The sequence below is a fragment of the Crocodylus porosus genome, unplaced genomic scaffold (genome assembly GCF_001723895.1).
Source record: "Crocodylus porosus isolate Cpor-Errol unplaced genomic scaffold, CroPor_comp1, whole genome shotgun sequence".
In the NCBI taxonomy this organism is placed as follows: Eukaryota; Metazoa; Chordata; order Crocodylia; family Crocodylidae; genus Crocodylus; species Crocodylus porosus.
In genome coordinates, this window is record NW_017728943.1 from 55,083,926 (window position 1) to 55,111,824 (window position 27,899).

Below are 27,899 nucleotides of genomic sequence, written 5' to 3' on the forward strand. Positions count from 1 at the left end.
TCTGTACATATAAGTGAAAGTAAAATTGACTTTTCTAGAACTAATATGACAAAATGCTAAGCTATAAACACAGGTATCATTTTGGAACCAGGAGTTCTAGTTTTTTGTATATAAGCCATAAACAGAGCAGCTAAAATCAAATTATCAAATCAGCTGGGTGAAATACAAAGATATTATGCTTGTTTATCACATCTCATTCATCCCTGAATCTTCATTAGACCTCTGTATTTCAGCAAGGTGATTCTCAGATTCTGTTTGGGTGTTTGCAGCTGGGTCACTGGGTCCAGCATGTTTATCTGAAGTAGACGCTGCAGCTGGTTCAGTTGTGTTCTCTTCTCCCTGTATTTTAGCTAGCCTGTAACTAGTCAACATCTCCTCCAGAAGGTGGCGGTAGTTCCCCCTATGATTAATTCTCATTTGCCTGAGAGCTTCCACCAATTTTCCCTGCGTTCCACTTTCCTCTGCTTCGCCAGGGTCCTTTTTCAAGATTGAAGACCCCAAAAGTCAGTAGTTAAACTAGAATATTTTATAGTTATACATATAATTTTTTTAAGGCATTTTATAAAATTAGGCATTTCTGATTAAGAAAGAGCTGACATTCTATGCCTTCTTATGTAAATATATACCATCTTCTTAAATTAGTAACATGCACATTAAAATGAAAGTATTTTACTCATGGTTCTTTTTTCTTTTTACAAAATGCTGTACATTTAAAATCACGCATTCAAATATATATGTTATTGAAAAACATTTCAGTCTACTTTCCGTGAGGCACAAAAATAATGTCAACTTGTTGACTCTATAATGAATTCATGCTTTGACTGAAATTATTTTTGATGTACATGGATTACTTCCAATAAGTGTCAGAAACAACTGAAAAAAATGCAACTTAAGATTACACTATAAACCAAAGCAATATTTGAAATATTTTCAAATGGAAACCATTACTGAATCAGTAGCAATGCACTTCTGCGAACAGCTTAACTAAAAGCTATGAACAAGCTCTGAATTAAACACTAAACTAATATTCATTTCAGAATCATACATTTTTGGACACTAGCAATCTGATCCTCTTTCTGTGTAAAAATACTGCCAAGAAAAAGAATTTCCACCAATCTGTTCCAAAGACAACTTATTCCCCAAACATGCAACAAGCTAGCAACCTTTCCTAAGCCACCGTCAAATTTGACTACTGCCCAGGAAAATTAATAGCTAAAATACATGTTAAAACTAAATCAAGTGACTCAAAGCACTCAATCTAATCCTGGCTTTCAATGTGGAAAGGAATCCAATCTTATGAGCCATGAGTTACTTCAAGCCACTTCAACCAAATGGGCGAATCAAAAGAACAACAACATCAACAAAAAAAAAAACACACCACAAAAAAGCAAAAGCATGACACTAATGTTTATTATTCCATGATGGGGTCTAGTGTGCATTAGCAAAGATAAAAAGTTGCACTGGGCTGAGATCCACAATGGCTATTTAAAGCTCCGTACTGGAGCCAAAACAGCACTGTTGCTCTGAGGAACCAGAGACATTGTAAATTATGAAGTCTAGCAGGGCTGTCAAACTAGAAACAGAAGTCAGATACCACTCGAAGGTGGTAATTCTCATGACAAAGGACATAAAAGGCAAATCATCTGACTCATTATAATCATTTATTCCTTTTTCTTAACCTCTTCCAATATTGTACTAATTTTGGTGGCCTATAGCTTGAGAGCTTTAATCCATCTGAAATCCCACCTTAAAAAGCATTATCGTTAAAAGAACCAACTGCCCTGACATTGCTGAAACTAAACAACACAAGAAAAACCCAGTAATTAGAAAAGCATGGGGTACATAGTACGGGTGTCTTTTTTCTCTTCCACATTTATTATTGAAGTGTCTGACATGTTTTATTGCATAAAATTTAGAATAATATTTGTACCTCCACCGCAGTTTCTTGTTCCTGTGAAGCCTAAGAGACTTTGAGTCCTAGGTGATTTCTGACTTAATTGATATTTTCATAACCAGGAACAATTTCAGTGGCTCAGGTAGCCAAGATATTTGACTTCTGAGCATGACAATTAGGTATTTTCAGTGTAATCAGGATATATTTTAGCTCCTTGTGAAAAAGACAGCTTTATCTGAGGACATCAGCAAAAGGGATGCTGCAATTATATATACTCCCAGCTAGCTCTCCAAGCCTCACTTTTGCAGGAGGCTAAGAACCTCATCTCACGAATATTTTGAGTTCTCCAGTAACACATGCAAGCATTTTTCAAATCTGAGCTAACCAGCACCTAAGAGGCAAAGATACTAGCTTTTAAAGGCCTGTGGGACTTAACAAAATTGAAAAGGGGATGGAATTATTTGTGACGTTGCTAATATTTAGTTAGGTGACAAATCCTTTAGATCCCTTCATTTAATGACCTGTCATGTAGAGAGAAATTTTGGCAAGCCAATATGAACTCTTCCAGAACTAATATATGGTTCTAAGCATTGGTTTTAACGCATATGCTCAAACAAGCAAAAATACCTCAAACCCTGGTTTAATGCTAGACATGTGTCAAGGTGAATATATGAAGGGCTGCTATTATGAGGGTTCATTTTAACTGCCTTTTCTTAAGGAAACAGGTATCCAAGGAGGATATTTTCCACGCTGCAGAACTACTGCACCCCAATCTTTTGTATAAAGCTTAAGATTAAAAATCATAAGATCTGGGATTCAATTCAGACAGATTCTATAGCATAAGCCCAATGTAAAGCACACTATTACAATTGTTTTCAACACACTATTTGTATGCTTAAAGCTAGGTGAGTTGGCAGAGTTGGGGTCCTAAAACTTACACATGTAACTACAAATTGAAAAGTTTAGCCACTTCATAAACAAGCCTAGAACATTTTCAGGAATAACCTTTACTTAAAGGAATCAGCAGAACTAGTTCTCTGCCTGCTGTTTCAGCTTTAACTAATTTTTGGTTGTACAGTAGCTTACTTTAATTTTTTGTAAGTTGTTTCTGAAAATCTCTTTTGATAACAGTGAGAAGGGCAAAAACAAAACAGTGAGATTCCATTAGTAACTGGCATCTTTTTGTTGACATTGATTACTACTCTGCACCCATGTACTTTTATAGTATAAAGGGAAAGTTCCTGTCCTGTCTTTCAGATGAGGAACCTTGCCTCATCTGAAAGACAGGACAGGTGGATTTACTGCAGAGGAAGGTTATCTGTTGAGCAGGAGTCTGCAGCGAGCCAGAGTTCATGGTCTACATCATGAAGCATTTCTACTTGTGTTGTGGGATGTAGCGCTGGGCACTTTAATTAGCGAGTTAAGCTAATTAAAAGTGCTTGCATCAGTATCGCCCCACGCTCCCAAGCTGAAAAAAATGGCGGTGGGGCACTTTGAACTAAAGGTCATTAAACATGTTTTATTTCAAAGTGCTGCCACCATTTTTTTCAGCATGGAGACGCAAAGCGACACTGATGCATGTGATGCAGAAGGCTGCCGAAGCGCATCAATTTCCATGCTCCGGGAGACTCAATTAATTGGGATTTCCAGCACATCGAAGCAGGCTCTGAGCACGTGTACAGGAGCCTGAAGTGATTACTACATCCCTGAGACTGCACGAGCAGCCTTGTAACGGCTCTACAGTATTATAGGGAAGATCCCCTCTTCAACAGGTTTTTTTTTTTTTTTAAAAAAAGGATATCGTGTTTATATCAAAGTCCTTTTTCTAAATTATTTAAGCGCATATTAAAAAGTAGTAAAAAGCAACATAAGAAAATGACAAATCTGTGATTTCTTACAAATTATTTATATATTTTTAAAACCTAAATCTGATGATGAGAAAATATTTTTCCTTATTTTGATTAAATACACTTAGAACTGATTCATCAGGCTATAATGCTCTATTTGCCCACACATACACTCAAATTATGCTGCTTTTAATTAAGCTGTTCACACTGCCATATATTCTGTACCAGCAATCAGACATATGTTAATTTGCAAAACTTAATGTAAGTATCTTCATCATCTTTTCAGTGCAGGTTTTCACACACAGTATATAATATTTAGCTGATTGTGTGTTATAAATATGAAATTCCAAATCATATATATATATATATATATATATATATATAAAAAAATGGCTTTATCAAGGTAGCATAAATAATATCCAGTATTGACAAGATATAGCATCATTGAATGATTGAAAATTTGACTAGCACAAGACAGACATTTCAAAGATTGTTACAGAAATATATTAGACACAGAAGATTTTTTTAAAGTTTTACATCTACACAAGAATACAACCCACAAAAATATACAGGGACAAACTCTCAAGTATAAAATTAGTGCATTTTCATGCTACATAGCTTTACACTAGCTGCAGCTTTAGCCCATAATTTTTAATATAAAGCTCTGCTTTTGCTTCATATAATGTATTAGGAGCACATTAATTTAAGTCCCAATTTCACTTTGAAGAACACTTCCAGACCATCACCAATCAGGTACACTGGTGTGAGGTTGTCAAGGAGTAGAAAACATACTTTCTTGACCTCAGGTCTGAAAAATAATTCAGTTACTAGCTAAAATGAGCTGAGTTATCTTTTCTCAGGTTTTTTTCCTGAACTCAGCTGGCTGTTAGAGCAGTGAGAAGCAAGTATGTCTGAAAGACTGTGTGGCCCGCTCCTTGACCTACAAGATCTTGTGAATTAGACAAAGTCCCTGTTTAAAAACAAATGCTGTCTATACATGTGCTCTTTCATGTTCTAATTAAAACGCGCCAGTGTCACCTTACCATCACATACATTAGGTCCCCCTGTACGCTTTAAAATGGCTCAGGGCCACTCTACCACCTAAACCTCACTAAATGAGCTTTAGGTAAGGTGCCCTGTGGCCATTTTAACACACAGAGGGACTGAATACATGTGATGGAGAGCTGTTTTAATTCGAGTGGCTGTCTGGAAACTGCTCTAATTAAAACACACCCCATGTCCCGCCTCCAAGCACGTATACAGACAGCCTAAGGCACCTTTCATCTACTAAAGAACAAAAAAACAGCAGTACTCAGGACTTTCACTAAGTGTGAGCATTAACATGCTCCCCTTTCAAGGATCCCAACACCAAACCTCCTGCAGCTGATGCATAAAACTTAACTCCTAGGTTTGGTATGTTTCTATCAGGGGTGGCAATATGGAGGATCTGGCCAGAGGCTGGATTCCATTTCCCAGCAGCCCCTGCCTGCATCACTGAGGTTGGTCTCCATGGAGACACCAGCAGCAGTGGTGCTGTCACAGCATGGGGCCAAGGTTTCCATGGAGACTGGCTCCAACACCACTGGCAGGACATGCTCTGCAGCCAGGGCTGGGATCTTGCAGTGGTGACAGCATGGTCCAGAGCCAGGGCAGCAGATCACGGCTCTGACAACTCTGAACCACGCTATCACTGCTGCAAGATCCCAGCCCCAGTCACAGAGCAGTTCCCTGCCCAGCTGTGTGCCCTGCCAGCTCCACTGGAGCTGGTCTCCATGGAAACCCTGGCCCCCTGCTGTCACAGCAGCACTTCTGTAGTCTCCATGGAAACCAGCTGCAGCAATGCAGGCAAGGGCTACTGGGAAATGGAGTCTGCCATGGGCCTGACCCAGTCCATGGGCCAGACTTTGCCTGTCCCTGGTTTACATGATCTCCTTGCCCGCCATCCCTAATCTCCAGTGAGCTTTGAGCATGGAGTACTCCTTAACACAGGATTTTGTACTAAACAGTAGGGCTGCAATAGACACACTTGTCCTGGGAGACAGCATATATGCGTAGGGTCCCACAGCCATACAAGACTACTGTACCACTTCAAGTCCCGTCAAAGTATGTGGAATAAACTGTGCCACCACTTTTTCCTAGGACACCATGGTGCGCACCTCTAAGGTTATCACAGGTCATTTCCTAACAAGCTGGCCAAGGACATTTGCTCTGGCTAGCTGCCAACTGGCAGAGAAAGAGCAGTGTACCACCCCTATTTTGATCTACATCAAACCTGGGACAGTCAGGACTGGGTCAAATACAATGTCTACTTACAGCCTAGCAAAAAAGAAAATTCACCTTACAAAGATCAAAAAGCATACTGTGCTAAACTGTCCACACTTATTGTACTAAAAAAGTTTATTAACATATCAAAAGTAAATATAATCATTAAGGTTAAAGCCCATCCTCCATTTACATTTAGAATGCCCACCAGAGCTATATCAGGTATGCATGTCTAAGATTTGCACATGTTGTTTAATAAAACAAATAAAAAATTAAGCAATAATGAAAAGAGTCCAAAAATACTTCATGGCACCCAGTAGCTTAGAGAACACTGCACACTTGCACTTAAGCTAGCTTTCACTTCTGTGGAGCAACACTAGATATAGCCAAATTTGGCCCTTTCAGGTTTCCTTTAGAAGAATGTGTCACAAATATGGTGCATTTCTGGAAAAATAAGACAGAAGAGAAAGATTTTTCCTTTTATTGAAAGTGTTCTAAATTGGGTGCTATAATTGAGCCTGCATAGTTACAATTCTTGGAAGTGGATAAAAAGACATCCTGGGGCACAGAAAAAAAAGCAATGCTCCTATTGTTAGGACTCATGGTGGGTTGGATGGATGCAGTTACCTGAGAACTAAAAAAGCAAGGAGACAAGACAGCAGATGCCCAAGGACATGAAGGTGGGTCATAAAATAGGGAACATGTTTGCTTTAGGAGACTGGAATGATCTGAAGGGATTAGAGATATTAAAAACTTAACCCATTAGGATGCAAGACAAAATTTAAAAAATAAACAAATAAATAATTAAAACTACATTTTATAAACAGTTGCAACAGAAGAAAACATTATCTATTTATTTTTATCCAAATGCAGCCAAGCATCAAAACAAGAATTTAGGACCATCCCATACCAAATTCTGCACTGCAAGAATTTCTTATTTGTAGGGACCTACCAAAAAAGGGAAGACAAAGATTTTTTCACAATCCACTTGCACCATGCAGAGCCACTGTCACAGACATTTCACCATGGCCCTGCCCCTTGCTTCTGACTGGTGGAGAGGGCTGCTCTTCATGTGGTCCCACCCCTCACCACTGGATTGGCAGAGAGGCCCCAGCAGGGGAGGAGGGATGAGTGGCAACCATCATCTTGGTTGCTCTCCTTCATGCTGCTCCACCAGCCAGCACCTCCCCCCTACAGTGGGCTGTGAGACCCAGCAGCCACAGCCATGAGCACCACTGGCTTCCACCGGCTTCCACCGGAGAGCCAGCATCTTATTTTTAGTAAGTTTTTTTTTTTCCCTAGGCGCTTCCATGGTAAATCACAGCAAATGCCGTGTTTCACAGTGACTGTGGAAACTGCTGTTTTCACAGTTTCTGTGAAAATCACGTAAGTGCAATTTAAGTAAGTCCTTACTTATTTGGGCAGACATCTAATAAACAACCCTAAGTCAAGATATTGCTTATGGGTCTCTGTTTAAATATTTTACTGAGCCCTGAGCCTTTGTTGGGAAAGGTGGCATATAAATCGCATAAACAAACAGGCATGCAGGAAAACAGCCCTTTCACAGAAGACCTTGCAATTTTAAGACAACAACCAAAAACACAACTGGCAAAAGGGAAGAGAATACAGAGGGAAGAGAACAAAGTTAATGGTGATAAGACTGTATCAGTACAGAAACTAGTTATGGATAAAACTGAAGTTTACATTTTGAAGTATTTAAAATCCAACATACACTCAGTATAGCTATTATTTGTGGATGGTTTTCTTATAGGCCTCTGTAAAAAGCGTCATGATTAGAAAGGCTTATAAGAGGACGTGGTATCAGCTTTACAAATTAGTTCAGGATAAGAACCCTGGGGCAGAACACAACATTAGGCTAAGCGCCATCAGCTCTTTATAAATTACTAAATAATCCTTAAAAAAAATATATAATTAACTTCCGTCTCCTAGACACTGTTTTTAGAAAAATCTGTGTTGCTGACTAACATGAATGCCATTTACCATTATTCTGTAGAACAGCTATTATAACAGGTAACTTATAAATTACAAATGTATTCCTTAATCAATTCAATAATAGGAAGTATTTCTATTTAAACAGTTGCAGTAACTCACTTAACAATTCTTTTTTAAATTAAAATGTTCAAAGGTTTAAAAACTCAGATCTCCAGGAGTTGAACACATAGGTGTATATAAAAATCATTTAACAATTAGATGAAGTTTTCAGACGAACTATCACTTTATTTAATTCTAAATTACACTGGTTCTAGAGCACTTCAAAAAACATGCTTCGGAAGTAAGCAATGGTACACTATCCTTAACTGTTGTTACCTGTTTTACATGCTAAAAAAAAGTGTGTTCAGTATCACTATTGTGGCCTTGACATCAAATACACATTCAACAGAAAACTCATTTTATACTGGAATGAGATTATTAGAAAGACAAAATTTGATGCTATACTTTTGATATAGTATACCTAAAATTATAACCTATAAGGGCATTTATTTCTTATTTCAAAACAAGGACAAAATTACAAACATCTAAAAGATGGCTTATATTGTTGCTCCAGAGATCTGAATTAAAAGCAGCAGCAGCAAATTATATTAAAAATTGACTGTTCACAACTGGGCATTACAGAGAAACTCACTGTCCCTTTAAGAATGAATTTTTAAAGTATCATGTTATTTTATTGACAGTGATGGTACACAATTGGAATTGTTTTCATAATGTTTACATAAAACACATGTAGATACAAACAACATACATGGTACTCAAATTATGTTTGGTGTACTTCATCTGTAATGAAATACTAAGATTTGCTCTTTGCCAACAAAGTCTAAGACTCAAAAGTAAAACTTACCCCATCATTCTCTCTGTGTGGATTCAGCCTATTATACACAGCTTCAATAATATTACGCCTAAAAATAAAGCAAAGAATATAGTAGAAAAATATTTTAAGAATTCAAGCACTACACCATAAAACCAAAGACTAATTTTGTCATTTAAATGTCAGCATCATATGCTTATGTAGGTTTTCAAAAAGATGCTGAGGGATTTAAACACAGTATTCAGATACACAGTAATGAAGGATATTTATAGGCTTAGGTTAATGATACCCACATTCCTTTCTTCTGAATTTTTGCTCTCCTGTCTTTTTTTTTCCCCCTCACAGTTTATCCTGCTACACCTGAGCTGAACACTTAAGAAATTCTCACTTTATTTTGGGTTTTTAGAGTTGGTAATGTCTTCTTCAATACACATTTTCTGTTTAGCCCAGCAGTCCAAGAGTTCCTAATGTGAGCTGCATTTCTTGCCATAAACCAGCTATGGAATGAGAAAATTTTACATCTGTCCTTAAAGTCACCAATTTTGAGCCTACTGCTCAGAAATTAAGCAACAGGTTACTCTGGTCAAATGGAGTCCAAGTGTAAGACATTTTGAACAGCCTTAGTTCTTGGTTTAGTAAGTGCTTAAACAATTGGGAGGGGGAAGGAAGGGGATGAGAGAAGGAAAGGGAAATACTTTCCTTTAAATTTTATTGGTTTCAGAAATGTTGTATTGCCACTAAAACAAAATGACATGAAACAAAAACATTCCGTCACACCAGGAGGCATTTTAAATGCTTTAAAAAACTGATTTTGCATGCATTTCTGTGCACAAGATCATGAAAGTTTTCCAACCTGTCAAATATTCAAATTAACAGACTAAACAAAATGAGTGTAACTTTCCTTTGAACAGGTAAAATAAACTGGCATTGATCCTAAGACACACTGGGCCTTTACACCAGAAATTAAGAGTAGCATGTAAAATTGCCTAATGAGTCTATTATTTTATCATGATTCTACTAATAATTTCTGTAGCTTGTGAACAAACATGAAAAAATAAAAATCAAATAAACCAGGCTTTATGCTTTTAAAACATAGCTATATGGGAAGGTAAAATAGTATCTTATGTATCGCAGTATAATACATTAATTTCAGATGACCCCCTTTGGGAGGAAGGGAGAGGTCAGTGGCAAGATATACTATATCATGTATATTTTCTATAGTACAAAAAAGTGAACTAGTTTAATATCCAAAAGTCAGCTAAGTTAAATGTTTCTTCAAACCTTTATTACTAAACTGAAATAAATGTATACTTACATAAATAATCATGGTTAAAGAAAGCCAGGACTACAGTATTGTACTTACTTGCCAGCTAGACCACCCCCTGGTGGTAAATTTGGGATATTCTCCGCAGATAAAATGCGAATTACATGAGCAAGGTCAGGCATTCCTTCCTCTCCTGAATTCTCCATAATTTCTAGTTTAAAAAAAAAAATTAACCAACAGTAAACACAACTTAACAGTAAAATGCAGGATGTTATTACCCTGACAAGAACGACATCACAGAAAATATTTAAGAGTTAAAAAAAAAAGGGGGGGGGGAGATTTCTTCTTCTCCATTTTATGTACAGAGTGATTACTTACCAGTAACTGGAGTTCAAGACGTATTGTCAATATGCATATACCACAAGGGAGTGCACATGCACCTTAAGCACTTGCGGCTGGATACATTTTTATCCTGCAATAACCTTGCCTTATACTGTATGCCAAGGACATCCCTCTGCCCACTTTTTTTAACAAAAGATACCCAGAATGGCAGGGACTGTGAGGAAGTGGGGAAGCAGAAGAGAATGCAGGATATGTACAATAAACAGTGTATCTATAAGAACTCAGATTACGTGCAAAAAATTTCTTCCTCTTTCAAGTGTTTTTCCATATACAGCTGACTTAAAACAGCATTTGATATAGTACGGGCAGGTCCAAATATTATACAACATCCACTGTAGAAGCTTCCACAGTGACAATGTTTGGCAAAGATACATATGGAGCTCCAGGCTGCTGTCTTCCTGAGGTCTGAACTGGAGACGTCCCAAAGAGGGGCGACTAAGATTGCTAGGACTCTAGCAGAAAGTTGCAGTCATCATTACTGTAACCCTGTGGCCTACCCTGACAGAATCTTAGATCCAATTAAGCAATCTCTGGATACAAGTCACTGTACCGTTTGATATTTCAGGTCAAATACCTTGCATCAAACATCTTAGGAAGTTTTGAAAAGGGCTGAGTTATATGCAGGTAAAAGTCAAGACTCCTCCCCCCCCAGCAAAATCTCAAGCATGTGTGGAAATGAGACAACTCAAATACAAGGTTTTCTGGAAGAATACTGTTAGGGAAAACTACTGAAGTGAAATTCTGATATCTTTAGCTACAACCTTGGGGCCTACAGAGAGAGCTTGTCTAGGTAATACATTTCATAGAATCATAGAAAAAGGAGGGCTGGAAGGGACCTCCAGAGACCATCTAGGCCAACCCCCTGCCTGAAGCAGGATCATCTCTATCCAAGCCATCCTACACAATCCATAAGGTAAAATCTACATAAGTAGGGACTAACCTAAATTGGGGTGAGACAAAGACTATTTTGCAGCACCCCTCACTGCTGACTGGCTGAGAGACCCCGATTGCACTGGGTCCTGTGCTTTAGGGGGCCCTGTTGACAGTGCCGTACTGGCCCCGCTACATACACCATGTGCCACCATTGCCAAGGTCCAGTCAGAGCTAAGGACAGTTCTGACTGGACCTAGGGACCATGGAAAGGCTTATGCATGTACTGATGCTCTAAGAGTAACACTGTCAGGAGTCCTGTACTCTTAGTAGGAGGTCAGTCCATGGTGGCAAGGTCGAAGGTGAGGCATCAGACAAAAAGCAATCAAACACAACAGAGACATCAATGATGGAGCAGGTAGATGCAGAATGTATACATCTCAATGGCTCAATGACAGAAACAGAAGGAAAGAAAACAAGACTGAGAAATATATGGTTTGCCCCTCCCCCTAACCACCACGTGCAGTGTCTGCCAGTGAGTCTGTGCCTCTAGAACAAACCTTCTTAGCCATCAGTGGAATCATCTGCAAGCCTGTGAGCCATGGGAGTGATCAACCTTGACCATGAAGGAACACCGATGACAAGGACCCATTTTATATTTATGTTTTGGAGTATTCCTCCCGAGGCGCATCACCTTGCATTTGTCAGCAATTAAACTTCATCCTGTTAGCTCTAGCCCAACTTTATAATCTATCAAGATCCATGTTCACAATCCTTCCCAGTTTTGTGTAACCTGCAAACTTGCCCAATAAACTTTCTCTGACAGCATCAATAAACACATTGAACAGCACCTGGGCTGAAGACTGACCCCTGTGGGACTCCAATCAAAACCTGCCCTTCTGACATGGGCCTATTAAAAATTACCCTTTACTTACAGCTTTTCAGCTAGTCAGCTGTGCACCCTGTAGTACTTTTATCCAGCCCACATTTCTCCAATTTATTTATGAGACAACTGTGTGCGATCTTGTCAAAACCTGCTGAAATCTAGATACACTACATCCACGACTTTCTCTTCATCCACCCATGTCAATACTTTGTAGAAGGGGATCAAGTTTGACACTATTTGTTTTTCATAGATCCATGCCGACTGTTTGTGATCTGCTTTTCCTCCTCCAGGTGCTTGCAAAAAGCCTTCCTTAGGATATGCTCCTGTAACTTCCCAAATATTGAAGTGAGGTTAACCTGTCTGTAGTTCCCTAGGTCCTCCTTTTTGCCGTTTTTAAAGAAGAGTGTTATGTTAGCTCTTTTCCAGTCCTCTGGTAACTGGCCTGTCTTCCACAATTTCATGGAGATCACTGCCAAGGGCTCCTCTGCCAGTTCCTTCAGCACCCTGGGATGAAGTTCATCTGGCCCTGCTGACTTGAATTCATCCAGATGCAACAAAAGCTCTCTTATCTCATTTCAGCTTGCCCCCTTCCTTATCCAGATAATCCCTATCAGGTGTCTGGCAACTTAAATATTTGTAAAGACTGAGGCAAAGTAGCTGTTGAGTAGCTCTGCCTTCTTTGCATCTTTGATTAGGAGTTCCCCCTGGCTTGTTAACAGAGGACCCACAGCTTCCTTGGTTCTTTTCTGGCTAACCTATTTATAGAACTTCTTCTTACTGTCCTTAACCTCCTTTGCCAGGTGTGGCTCATTCTTTATCTTTGCCTTCCTTATTTTGTCCCTTCAGGTTCCTGCTATTTCTTGGTACACTTCCTTGGCAACCTGTCCATTCTTCCATTGACCACATACTTTAATTTTTGCACTGAAGCATTTTAGAAGCTCCTTGTGCAGCCACACTGGTATTCCTTTGTGTTAGGACAGTTTGTTTTAGGGTTTTCAACACTGTGCCCTTCAGAAGCTCTTAGCCCTTCGGGGCACCTTTATCCTTCAATCTATGCTCCCATGGCATGCACCATGCCTATTAACTCCTCGAGTTGGATGAAATTTGCCTTTTTAAATCTGGTCCTAAATTTTGCTGACCTCACACTTTCCCTATCTCAGGATCTAGAATTTTATCATACTGTGACCGCTTCCTCCTAAGTTACCCATCACCTTCACATCCTCCATCAAATCTTTCCTGTTAGTCAGGACAACATCCAAGACATCCTAGTTGTATCCTTCATTTTCTGGAACAGGAAATTAGCTTTTGGATATACTTCTTGAACACATGGGCGCCAGTGACTCCAGCCAGCACTGTGCACTGCAGCTAGAAACACAGCCTGCCCAGCCCACCTCTATCATGGGGACTCCACACAGCATGCCTGAAGCTCTGGTACCCAGAAGCGCACTAGGGGAAGCCCCACGCTGGAGCCAGCTGCCTTCCCTGCCCCCTGCTGCGCAGTCCTGACACTCTGTCAGAAGTGAAGGGGAGCCCCACAATATTGCTGTATGTGGCAGATATTTTTTGTTCAGACTGTACAAGGAAACCTGAAGGGGGTGGTGGTGCTTGAAGAATGCCTCATCCAGCTCCTCTTCCTGATTTGGTGGCTTACACTAAATCGCTAATTCATCCTTGTCAAAATGATGGCCACAGATGGAGTGGCAAGAAGCTTCTTATCAATGTCAAAAGCATACCAAGCAAGGGTTGTAGGAGTAAGAGCTACTGATCTCCAAGCCACTTTGTCTCACACTGCACTGACTAAAATGTAGGTACTTTTCTCCAAAAGAATAATCTAAACCCCTGTGCTTTGTATATGCATGCTGAGAGCACGCATACAACCCAACAGTCTGTACACTCTAACCTCACCCTAAGAATCTGGTGGAGTTGAGATGCCTCCCAGCTGTCATCTCGATTTAAAAAAAAAAAGGTTAGTTGAGACAGACGCCTAGAAGCTCATATCTGGGTACACACAGCATCCCAAAACTAAACACCTAAGAATCTTTTCAAGCCTTTTTAATTGAATGGAAACACTTACTGAAACTAGGTATCTCAGCAGATATATGGATGCTGAGGAGTGTTCATTTGTAACTTATGGTATGAACAAGTGTATATTACTTGCTTTAAAAGGGGAGAAGGAATTGCTGCTCAGGAATGCACAGCAGTTGTTGCAAACATAATTATTATGGATGAATTATCCTGTAGTGATACAAAGTTAGCTAAACTGATCTAACTTTGACCCCGAGTAAAGCAAGGTTGAATTTGGAGCAGCGTTGCTACATCTATATAACTACAGAACCAGGCAGACTCAACAGTTACAACACTACACAGCTTGCATGGCATCTTTGACAGCAATACAACCGTTATGTCTATGCACCTTAATTTCACATAAATCTTGTTTAGACACCTATCAGGTCAGTTTAGATAGGGCCCAGGTATAGGTATCACTAAGGAACCAGACTTCAAGCCAAAATGAAGTTCATTAAGAGCTCAACTAAGATATTCAATACTGCTTAGAAAAATAAGATAGACTGACGTTTCAGGGTGTATGATGACCTACGACAGGGAGTACATACACTTGGAAAGAGGTGAAACAAGTCATCAGGCCTCAACTCTAGCAGGTAATCTAAAAAAGAGTCTAAACAATCTAAATTAAATCTAAACAAAACCTTATTTTAAAAAAATGTTAAACAACACCAAGGCCAATAACCTAGTCCATTTAGCCTGTCTGACATCTTCCAATATGAATGAAGAAGTCTCCAAAAGATGACAGCAGGCCATTGATCATCAAAAGCTATACAGCATCCAGGCTGTTTGATGTAACATATGAAGTTGCAGATGAGATATTCCACCTCAAGGATGCCCAACTGGAGGCCTGTGAGATATAAGCAGCCCAGCATGTGGTCTGCAGGCTGCATGTGGCCTGTGAGCCCTTACAACTGCCTCTCCCACTAGTGTGTGGAGAAGGGCAGGCCAGCAGGGATGTTTACACTGGTGCAGCCTGCGTAAACAGAAACAGATTCCAGGGGAGATGCCCTGCAGTGTGACCTGCACAGCACGCTATCCCGGCCTGACTGGTGCTGAAGTTGGACAACCCTATTCTACCTTTCTGGAAAATCTGGTTCAGGCTCCTCACCATCTTGGCTTGGCTGGGACTAGTAGAATTAACTGTTCAAGTCTTGCTTCATCTTTAGAAGTTTTCACAGAATTAAGAGGCAGCAAGATAAAGCTAGCCTTTCGACAAGGAAAGCATCAGGCAATGAGCCTAGGCTGAGCCTTCTCCTAGAGCAGAAGTTCCGCAGCCCTTCTTATTAAAAACTAAAGCAAAAATGTTAATAGCTGGATGATCCTAGCCCGGGGTAGGCAAAATATGACTCACCAGGCCATTCTATCTGGCTCGCGGGGCCCTTAAAAAATTTAGAAAATTAATGTTTATTTGCCTCAGGCAGCCTGTGAAAGATAACAGGAGCCAGGGGCAATAGAACCCAGGGGAAGCCACAGCAGGACTCTGAACAGCTAGGCCACCCCAGCCACGCTCCCCCACCAGGGACCATGGGGCTGTTTGTGCCTGCCTGCACCTGAGCGGGAAATTCAGGTAAAAAGGGGTGGGGGGGACGAGGAAAGGGAGGACCGTGAAGTGATCACCCCAGTTCTCTGGCCAGGGCTGAGCCGGGCCAGGCTGGCTCCTGCTGAATCCCATGGTCTGGCCATGCAGATGGGAGCCACATGGTGCAGAGCAGCTGGCGGGAAGGCAGGAAAGCGGGGAAAGTGGCAGCGGGGGTGTGGGGAATGGAAGTGAGGGGGTATGCAGGAACTGTGGCTCATCTGCTGTGGCTCTGATTCTGGCCTGGAGCTTGTGATGGGGGCAGAGCCAAACCTGCAACAGCCTCCTGCCCCCCCTCAACCCCCTTCCCTACCTCATGTCAGGCACAGCTCACCTCTGGCTGGACCTAGGGTCTTTCCCACCACAGAACACCTAGAAACTCCTTCTTCTATCCAGCCAAACAGCAGTGCAGACATTGCTGCATTGCCTGCCCAACCAATCAGCAGCACTTCCACTGTTGCGTGGCCAGGCAAGGACTGAGCTTCCACTTGCTGAGCTCGGGAACAGGTAAGCCAGAGCAACATCTGACAGTAAGGCAGGGAGGAAGAGAAGAGGAAGAGTCTGGGAAGAGCAAGGGGGAGTAGAGGCGTGTGTATGGTGAGGTGTATGTGGTAGTTTGTGAGGGGATGTGGCCGTGTTGGGGGGTATATGTGTGGGGGATAGTGGAGGCAGGGTGTCAGTGTGTGCCGTCTGTGGGGTATGCGGGAGGGTAGGGCCATGCGGGGACTCCGTACACACTCCACCCCATGGCGCACAGACTCCACCATGAGCAGCAGCATACACGGGCAGCCAATGACTCCAGTCAGCACTGTGCACTGCAGCTAGAAGCACAGCCTGCCCAGCCCACCTCTATCGTGGGGACTCCACACAGCATGCCTACAGCTCCTGTACCCAGGAGCGCACTAGGGGAAGCCCCATGCTGGAGCCGGCTGCCTTCCCTGCCCCCTGCTGCGCAGTCCTGGGACTCTGTCAGAAGTGAAGGGGAGCCCCACAATATTGCTGTATGTGGCAGATATTTTTTGTTCAGACCGTACAAGGAAGCCTGAAGGGGGAGGTGGTAGGATTTATAGGTTGAAGTTCTACTAAGCACTAAATTTTAAGAGACTGAGAGGTCAGTACAGCTAAAATGGTATCATGGATAAAAGAGATCAGAGAAAGCAGGAGAGTGTCACTGCACCTGGAAACCTGGATTTCATAAAATATATTGAAAATATTCTACAGCTTGCACATGTTTGTGGTTTCTCAAAAATAAATTACTGTTGAGCCCTACTATAATAGGTGGCAAATCTCTGTAAAAATGTATCTTTTAAAAGCTCAACACTAATCTCTAAAAGAGAAAAATGTATATATATACCTCCATTCAGGCAAGATTACCCAGAAGTAGCCTCAAAAATCACAGAGGGTCACTCTGTAAGAACAGAAGGAAGGGCAGGATAGTACCTTAAGGACTATTTGATTCAGAGAGGCATAAACTTTCATAAACAAACTACATGTTGCCATGTAATAAAGTAGACGGTCACCCGTGAAGGCTTATGCCTCTCTGAGCCAACTAAATCCTTAAGGTGCCTGCCTGCCTGCCTTCTGCCTGACTCCAAACTAACAGTTAACTACCTCTCCAAGGACAGAAAAGACAATGTACAAGAGGACAAGATACCAATAATTACTTGGTTAACTCAAGTGGCAGAGGTATATGGTAGAAGTACTTCCCGTCAACTTAAGGTCACCCCAGCTAACCTAAACCATATGAGCTATCCTTCCTCATCTATACCATCTTTTGTGCCCACACCAAAGCTATCCACATTGTACTACAAGTCAAGAACAGCACTAAGATGTATCCCAGTTTTCCTGCAGAACCTTAATCAGTGTGCAGATTCCTTATTTCTCCTTCCAGCTATGTATTTATGAGTAGTAAAGAAGGGAAATGGGGTGCATAAGAGCCAAAAAGAGGTATAGAGAAATGTGGGACTGATGCTGGCAGAAACTGAAGAACCAGAAAGGCTAGGAGATAGATAGGGACAAGGTCCACCTCATACCTGGTTTATCAGAATTTCTAGCCAAAGAGCTAACCGTCACTATGGCTTGCACTTAAGAGTTAAGGTATAAAAGATAACCATGTATGAACTTGAGGATTACCTTAAAAGGTCAACTTTAGCTTTAACTGTAAAGACAATTTATAGGTTCCAGACTGTTGATGACCTGTCTGGATCACCATGATGCCATACAACATAATTTGTTTCCAGTTAGTCTTTCTTCCCATCTCCACAGCCCCAAACACCTAGGATGTTATTTACAAATAATTACTCTTAGAAAACAAACCATGAAGTTTGTAAAATCAAATACTAACAAGTACGGAAATGCCACAATTGAGATTGCCTGCTTAATTTTAATCCCTGCCTTCTCCCCCTGCCTCCATGTATGTATTATTATACCACCTGACTGCATGTTCCCATGCTATGTTTTCCCCCAGAAAACACCTACCTCACTCAGCATACAGGAAAGAACTAGTCTGGGAAAATCAGTATTGTGTGAGGATTTTTTTTTAGGATTCCTGCTTCACTTGTTGCAAAAGCTAGGAGTAGAGCAAATTAAGCAGAGAACTGCAGGAAGAGAAATGACTCTCTCATAATTAGGGCAGCTGAATGTGCCCCTAGAATCTAGTTAGATGGGTCACTTAAACTAAACTTCAGTCACTAATCAATCGCTCCTCATTTTCTAGTTGCCCCATGGAATCCGAGAGAGTCCGATGAGCTCAACAGTCAGAACTGCAACCTAAGTTAGTGGAACAACCCAACTGCGTTTTCTTAACAAAGTTTTTATCAGCATTCTTGCCAAAGACTCTTCAAAAACAGGTTTCAATCATTTCAAATTGGGCATCCAAAACCAGTGAAGATTTTTGCCCTTAATCTTGTTGTGCCTCAATTCACAAACTGAAAAACTTGGATAACAACTTCCATTCGTCTTACAGAACTGCTTGAAAAATGATTAAGTATTATAGCTGAAGCACTCAGCAGCAAGTGTGAATCATACCAAGGTCTGTAATAATTCTGTCTTTCGTACGGGTTCACCGAGAAAGATTTTTGGGCCGATGCTGATGGCTAATTATTGACCAGCCAATAATTATAAGAAATCAAAATCTTCTCATTAGAAATCTAATTAAAGAACTCAAACATTACTCATGAAGATCCTAGTAAAATCAATTTCCTACTGCTACCTTCCCCACTGTTGATCTGAATAATATAATCCACAATATTTAGTATGCGAAACATTTTTCGTCCCACAGGCAGTTTAGCGTTGGTAAATCTTAGAAAAGGAAAATTTAAAAAGAAAAAAAAAACCCCAAAAAACAGGAAGCATCAACATCTGTTAACCTACAATACATGAACAAGCTTTAGCTTTATGACTGTCAAATTCAAGCTACAGAAAACAGCTTTGCATATAGATTTTGAAAAGATGTGATTTATTAAATAGCAGAACTACTTAACGAACATAAATATATACCTATATTATAATCTGATAAATGACTTTGTAAGGTAATATCCTACTCCGTTGTTCTTGTGTATATTAAAAATAGGATCTAAAATCTCTTGCAGAGCCAAGATACCTCAGGGCGAGAGATTTGGAAGGTATTATGATTATGACTCATGCCATACCTAGAGAGGTTGTGGAATCCCTATGCTTGGAAGTTTTTAATAGCAGGTTAGGCTAAACTTCCTGAGGTCCCTTCCAACCTTACTTTTATAAGGGCTCTGGCAGATGTTAAGTTTTTGATGTGATTAACATGTTAATCATGCCATACATTGTAACAGGCCACACGTTCAACCAATTCATGGCACCATTAAATGGTAAACCAGCCACAAAGATGTTTCACGTATAAATACACATCTGTGAAACATCATTTTGACTGGTTTGTACGCCACCTTAAATTAAATGCATGGTATACACCACAGACCTGGGGCTGTCCCCACCAGCGTTGACAATCGCATAACAATCAGGCTGGGGAATTTTATGCCCTGTCCCAAACAGTATGCATCCTGCCATGCTTTAAAAAGCAGTTATGTGAAATTAGACGTCTGCTATTCTTGAAAACCATTTTTAAAAACAAAAGCATGTGAAGATAGTCTTTAAATTCAGACTGTGTCTCCACCTTCAGCTTGCGTAAAGGTTTATTAAGAGGGAACATGATAGCAGCCTTTGAATATCTGAAAGGCTGTCAAAGAAGGAACACACCTGGCCTCTTTTGCTGCAAAAGCAATGACTTAAAATTGCAGCAAAGCAGGTTTAGACCAGATATCAGGAAAGACCTCTTCACTGTTAGAACACTGAGTCAGTGGAACAGATTCACAAAGGAAGTTGTGGCACCTCCATCACTGGAGGTCTTCAAGAAGAGGTTGGATAAACACTGCTCAGGGATGATCTAAGAGCAGCTAAGAACTATGCTATAGGCATTTTCTGGGCTTTGCTAATTATCACATGGGACAAGGAAGGAATTTTTTACTTCACCTTCCTCAGAAGCACTGGGTGACTGCCAACGCTGGGCATTCTGAGTGAGGCGTACCAGCATTCCTATTTAGACTAAAACCCTGCTGTTCCTAGCTAGAGGATCTTCCCTTCTGCTCAATGTTAAAGGCACTGCCACATTTGGAGTCAGGCAAGAATTTTACCCTAGTCCTAAATTAGTATGGAATGTGAGGCTTTTTGCCTTGCTCTGTAGCAGCGGGTCTGGTCCTCTTCCTTGGCTCTCTTGAACCTATTTTAACAACCCCTTCAAATAGCAGGACACCAACCACCACCGTTCCCCTGCTGTACCTGTGGCAGGTTAAGCTGCTATGCCTTGTAGTTGTCTGTAGTTCAAATAATTGTTTAGACAAGGATTTCTATGGGCTACTTTGGACACGGATGATCTTGCTGCAGGCAAGGGGTTGGACTAGATGACCTCCAAAGATTATAACATTATATTAAAAGTTAAGCAAATACTTGTTTTGAGTTAAATAATGAGATTCAAGCAGCACTGCCACCAATCCTCCCAGTCCCCTCAACTGCTGGGGCACAAGTGCAGCTACCAGCTGATGGGGAACTGTGCCAGGGCTGGGACTGAGCCCAGGCATCTGAGAGCACAGGTGCAGCATTCAGTTGTGAGGAACTGAGCCAGGACCAAGCAACAGGAAGCTGAGTCCACACTGCCACTGCTTCTCCCTGCAAAATAGCTGAACTGCTGTAGGAGCAGTGTGGAAGCTACCCAGCCCTTGCTTAGATTCCTACCAGCAGGAAGTTGTGCCTGTGCTGTAGGCAGGAAGAAGAGTGGTGATATGATCACAGCTTCCACCTGGCCCTGGCACAGCTCCTCAAAGCCCAGCCCCCTGACTCCACTGGCCAGATCCAGTGGCTGTGCAAGTCAGATCCAGCCTGTGGACCATGTGTTGCAGACCGTGGGTCTAGAAAATATACTCAACTCCTTTCTAAGGCCTGTCTAAAGGCCTTACTAAAACATGGTGCATCTAGAAAGGTAACCAGATCAGGGCAGACCAAAATGGGGCAAGTTCTCGATTCCTGGAGCTCTCACAAACACAACTCTGCTAACATCTTTAATTTTAAAAAAAGATGGTCCAGCTGGAACACCTTTACTAACCTGTAGTTTTACTATTGTGCACATAACTTCCTTCTACACAGGTCACAACGCTTTAAAAAGACTAAAGCCATGTCTGAACATACTAGTTGGGGGTCCTGAAGGCTAATTAGCATGCCACTTTACCTGGCTTATTTGTTGTACTCATTCAAAGTTAGCTCTGGTGTTTCTGCAAAGTACTACATTGTGCCATGTAAGCACACAGAGAGGGGAGATGAAACTTTGCCATATAAATCTGTATATTACCATAGAAATGGCCGAAGACTGTTTCATATAATGTATCATAGTACAGAAAAAGAGTTTACACACCATGAAAAAGCATAAACAGTAATACAACATACTACACTAATGAAGCCAATAGGAAACAAGTTTGAGAGCAATATTAAAGTCATGTACAACTGTCCCCATCTAAGAGAAATACTCCCTTTCTTTCATTTTGAAAAACCAGTTTTCTGCCTACTATGATCTCTCTCCAAATTACTCAAAGTATTCCAATAAAACCGAGTCATATTGACTCGTGTTCCTATTTCTCTCTGTATGACCCATCCGGAGCTTTTAGAAAAAGTATGGCTGGTGCATGGAGCCATTTATAAGAAATTAACAACACTGAAAATTTAGACAGTTACTGACCCAAAGTGATGTGCTATTTACTCATCATCTGTCTACCCAAATGGCTTAGATTGTTTTCTGAATGTACCACTTGTAGATTTCTTCAACCTGGAGATACAATTATGTTCACTGTCAGATAAATGAATTATTGACCTTGAGCCATCAAGTGCAACCTCTCAAATATATTTCAGAACTAATCTTGTGACTGATGCCTTTGGAATGTGGTAGTACACTTTGTAGATGATGTCAAGATCCAAAACTAGCTTTGTAAGAGTTAGACTATATCATCCCTTTAAAAAACAAGCTTCACAGACCCAGCTGCTGAGTGACTTCTAAACAGTACTTAAAAAAAACAAACTTGAAAAAGGCATATAAAAAAAATTAAAGCAGCACACAGTCAATGACTTCTACTAGTAAACCTTAAAATAGTTTGATTATAAAACTTGATGTTTCATACTGTTTAACAATATGAACAAATCTAACAAGCACCCTTACTTTCACCTCAGAATACAAGATTATCTCCAGATTGCTATTCTGTGTACTATGTACACTCCAGTGTACAAACAGATAATTTTTTTTTTATTAAACCTAACTAAAATATCCCATGAAACTTTATAGAGCAGTTTTTCAAAAGAATGTCATCTCTATTAAGAGGTAAGTTACTGGGAATGGAAATTGCCAGTTCAACTACCTTGATAATTAAAATCTCTCAGTCAACTACTCTTCTAAGGTTCTGAAATGAAGAACAGGACAAGTTTTCTAATTAAAAGTACTTTTACTGAAAGGCACCCCTATGTCAAATACAATAACAATCATGTGACATTTTCATAACCTGTTAAGAACTGCAGTTCGAGAGCCAAACAAAAAGTCTGTATTTTAGTTATTTAGAACAGTTTCATCTTTCTGTTCCTCATTCTTTGTCTCTCTCAAGCCCTTAACATCAGTATTTCATAAATAAACAATTTCATAGTAAAGGTGAATCATTCTTACTTGGCATAAGGAAACATACTACATGAAAATATACTGCTTTTAACTTTTCTGTTGAGCCAATACAGTGTATGAGTAGGCAACATATATGTTCCATCCAGGATGTCAATGGCAGTTTCCACCCAACATTTTGGGTAAATAAGAGGGTTTTTTTGTTGTTTTAATTAACACATTCTTGCCATTATATTGGCAAGTATATTCATACTATTAATTATATTCATACTACTGCTATGAAAAGTACATTAATAAAGTTACACATGTGATTAGAAAAAAGATTATATGCATAATTTTCTTTTTGCATCCACCTGACAGAGGGAAAACAAAAATAAGGAATACAATTTAAAAAAAATCTTTCTAGAAGCTCAACTTTCATCTCTCCCTACACTACACATTTCATTCTTTCCTTTTCTTAGATTTATTCAATTCCTTTTCTTTTGAAACTCATGAGCTCCACAGACAGGATAGCATTTCTTTTTAACCTTTCCTGTTTCACTCTTTCTTTTTTCCTTTTTTTTTTCTTTTACCATTGCTTTGAGTAGCATGGCCTCCCTTCATCTGTTTTTGGGGAGGTTTGGGGGGAAGTGGGTGGTGGGCAGAAGAAGGGAGGGCTCAGCAGTTACCATGCTCTATCTTTTCTCATGAGCTCACTCTTAGCTCTGAGTCATTCCATTCCTTCCTCCTTTCTCCAAATACTATTACTTATCTAATATGGTCCTCTTACAGAACCCTCAGACCCACCATCTCTTCCTTTCCACCATTTTGTTTCCACCTACCAGCTACATGGCATAAACTTTCCCATACCTTCTCCATTCTCTACTTAGGACAACATCTGCTGTAACAAATCCCTCCAATCAGTCAACATCACAATGAGTAAATACATTCCTTAACCCACCTTAGACATCACGTCTGCTCCTAGCTACAAAGAGGCTGAACAGTAGCTAAATGGGACCAAATACTTCTGTGTATGAGAAATCAAAGATAGAGGCTGAAGTCATTAGCAGAAGCTCTAATACAGCTAAACATTCTTCTCTGGTGGTTGATTTTTGCTGCCCAACCATTTTCTCTGAGTGAAAATATCCAAGCATATATGTCAGGACGTAATTATCCTGTCCCTACATTTGCCTCAAAACCATAGGAGGGTGTTCCTATGCATCAGCTGACTAAAATAAGTACCTTGGACAGGTTTACAAGATCTTGTATATGCAAAGAATACAAAAGTCATTAGCATTTTGTTCAACTGTGCATTCCAATTATATGCACATTCTGCATTTCCCAAATTTTGAAAAATCTGATTCATAGCAAGTAAATCCTGAAGTCTTTTTGTAACAATCACCTTTATCTGTTTGTATATCTATTTTTGTGACTCATCTAGTCCTGCAAGATATTCCTTTCATTGGTTGAATCTTTTTGGGAACACAAGATTACTTTCTTGACAAACTGATTCCTGGTGTATTAGTAGAACAGAAAAATCCACTCTACTGGGAACAAACAGAAGTTTTCCAGAGCAAGTACCATCTACAACTCCTACTAGATCCAACCTTTGATTTTCAAGTGTTTAGTTCTTACGGCTGTAAAAGTAAACTTCCGAATCATCTGCAGCACTGTCTTCATAAAGCTACAAAGAAAAAGCTCACAGATTGAGTGGCAGCAGTTTCAATTGCCAAAGCAATTAATGCTACCATTACTTTCCCACTACCAAATTTCCAGACTTGTGGAGAGCCTTGCAGCTGAGATGACACTGCTTCATCAGCTAGATCCAGCCTGTGGGCTCTATCTTGGTCATCCTTTTACTACATGATAACCACTGCCCTCTAATGCTAAAAACTTTATGCAGAGAATTTTTATCAATTAACAATTTATTTTCATAAGGTCAATTATAATTCACTCTTTGAAGCCCTAATCTAGCAAAGCACTTAAACCAGGGGTGGGCAAAATGCGTCCTGTGGGCCACATGCAGCCCGCTAGGCCACTATCTAGCCCAAGGGGCCCCTAAAAAAATTTAGAAAATTATATTCATCTGCCCCTGACTGCGTGTCACGTGGCCCTCGATAGCTGTCCAAAACTCAGGATGCAGCCCTCCGCCCAAAAGAACTGCCTGCCCCTGACTTAAACACAACCTAACTTTCAACACCTGCCTAAATACCTTACTGAACCAAAGTCTGAGATTAATCACTACCAGAAGCATAAATAACAGCCAGCGAACAGGGCATGAACCCCAGGCACTTGGTAAATGGGGCACAGCAGCAGAGATCATGGAAAAAAGAAAAAAAAGACACATGAGGCTCCAGCTGTGGGAGATGCTGCTGCTGTAAGGTCAGGTATCAGCATGGCCACAAACAAGGGGGTTTAACCTGCTCTCTTGGCCCCACAGCTGTTGGCACCTCCCTCCACAGTAGCAGTTATTCCTTACAGCCCCAGGGCGTGAACACTACCATGTTGTTTCTGATCACTGCAGTGACTACAGTCTATAGACAATACAGTTCAGTCCAGTGATTCTCAACCAAGCAGGGCACAGCATCCTCTGGAACCATGAAATCTTTTTTTGGGTGATGCTCAACATTAATAGTATTGAGTGTATAAACATGACTTGCAAGATTAATTCAGCAATTTCAAATAGGAATACATAGTGTCAAAAACATTCTGACCTATCATGGTCCTTCTATTGCAAAGAACTCAGAAAAAGATTGCTTCAATATTTTTCCATAATCAAGAAATGAGTGAAAACTAAAAGCTGGCATTTTCCAAGTGGTGCCTCAAGTCTAACAAGGTTGAGAAACACTGCTCTAGTCAAAGGTCACTAAGCATTTTACAGAATAAATTCCATCACAAATATATTGAAGAAAACACAGATTCAACTAGCAGAAACCAGCCTAAACACTAGGTTAAATGGCAATTTCAAAATCAGTAACAACTCTCAGATGAAAGGTTTAACTGCAAAGTCTATTAGAATGCAAAATCAGCTAAAATCCCCTTTAAATGGTGCCCATTCATTAACTCTACCCAAAACAGTGCACAAAATATTAATACAGCATCAGATAAGGCCTGAATATTCTAAAGAAAAACACTGTTCAATTAAATCTCTCACTTCTCAACCCAAACTTAACATCAATTTTCTCACTGAGGACTACATGCATCACAAGGGACAATTTAAAAAATTTACCCGAATGCAAGAAATGTGCAATGGAGGCAAACCATTTCTCACAGAAGCAGTTTCCATTCTTGATCAGCTGAATGGTTTAAAGTATTTTATTCAAGATTTCCCAAATCTGGTTTTGTCCTATGAATACTTGATACACAAACTTAAATGATAAAACTACAGACCCTCATTCTCTTTGCATAGTCACTTAATAAAAATAGACATTTGCCAAAATGCCATAGATTCAATAAATTTATTGAGAAAAAAGGAAATATATGGAGAAAATGAGTAGGGAAAACTGAGTTCTTCTGCATTCTCTTCCATTTTCTTTATTTTCTTCTAGTCCTGATAAAAATCCTTGAATACTCTAACTCTCAGTCCTTGTCAAGTATTTGTCACTTAAAGGTCTTACACTTTATCCAACGTACAGAATACTGAATGACAGGGGGAACTCCTGTGGGAAAATCAAAAGCAGCTGAAATATAACTGACAAATTTCTTGTGCAACTTATTTCTGTTGAATATTTTGTACCTAGGATGAAAGGACTACTTCTTTGTTATACCTAATCATATTTATTTAATTTTAAATAATATTTTGATTTTAAATAAACTACAAGTGTGTGGATCCAATCCTGAGCATCCCGACAATGTTTTAAAAGCACTAAATAAGCCTATCAGTTCAAGTCAAACAATCAAGAAATAGCATTAAAAACCCAATAACCAACTCAAATTGTTCATGTAATACCCTGTTTCACATGCTATCCATATCCAAAAAGACATAAAGAGAAAGAAGTGCCACGTACATACACAGCACTCAGATAGCTAACAAACACATACTGTTACAGGTCTGAAGAGGATAAATGTTTGAAAAGCCCAACTCCCAGGTATATAGCATCTTGCCAAACATTTCTTCTCATACTGAAAGCTCAGGCATCTCCAGTGACTTCAATTATGGCAATATGTCACAGGGAGGGAGAGCTTGTCTCTTAAGACTGATTCCCCTAACCCATTTAAATTTTTACAGGTCAAAAGCAACAAAAAACTAGGGCAAATTGTAGAGCACTTTTGATAAGCTTCTGACAAGGGAAAAATGCTCAGCAATGCTCACTGGCTACATTTCTCCAAACAGAAATAAGTAGCAGCCCCAGGGAGCAGTTCAGTTTTATAGGACTCTAATCTTAATACAACAAACTTATGAACAACAGGTGCAAGAAAAGGGTAAAAGAAATGGAAAATATTTTACCTGTCAATAATCAGGAAGTACTTGACATGGTTGTGGCTGTTATCTTCTAAACCTATTAGCAGCCTGCCCAGACCCCAATTTATCACATCTGGTCAACATCATTCTGTCCCTTCCAGTCGCTTATGCTAGCCAACCAACATCACCTCAGTAACTCCTGCTTTCAGATTTCAGACAGCTAACCCTCATCTCTATTCTAAAAATCTCATCCCCAGATGCTAAGGAATGAAATCATCAGCTCCAGCTATATCAGTGCAAATACAGACACTGGAATGCATGCCACCTTAATAGCCCTCTTCAGAATCTCACACACATGTTAAACAAGACAAGTGACAAAAAAGCAGCCAAAAGAAACCCCAAAGGAAAATACACTCAGGGGGGCACACATGCAGGCACGTGAGCTTGCAGCAGCTCAA

The 27,899-nt window shown here is 40.1% G+C and overlaps 1 protein-coding gene across 10 annotated transcripts in view; it reads right to left on the bottom strand.

Annotated features, from left to right (window-relative positions):
* PPM1B (protein phosphatase, Mg2+/Mn2+ dependent 1B) overlaps positions 1-27,899 on the bottom strand; it is a 101,453-nt gene that overhangs the window by 10,037 nt on the left and 63,517 nt on the right. For 8 of the 10 annotated variants that reach the window (XM_019549384.1, XM_019549382.1, XM_019549379.1 and 5 more), the window contains 3 exons: positions 10,191-10,302; positions 8,861-8,918; positions 10-477 (listed from right to left, as the gene is read on the bottom strand). In XM_019549384.1, the coding sequence (XP_019404929.1) occupies positions 187-477; positions 8,861-8,918; positions 10,191-10,302 (461 nt within the window). In that variant the 3' untranslated portion in view covers positions 10-186. Of the gene's footprint in view, positions 1-9; positions 478-8,860; positions 8,919-10,190; positions 10,303-27,899 lie in introns of those variants that run through there. The other 2 variants (XM_019549385.1, XM_019549386.1) reach the window with 1 other exon arrangement.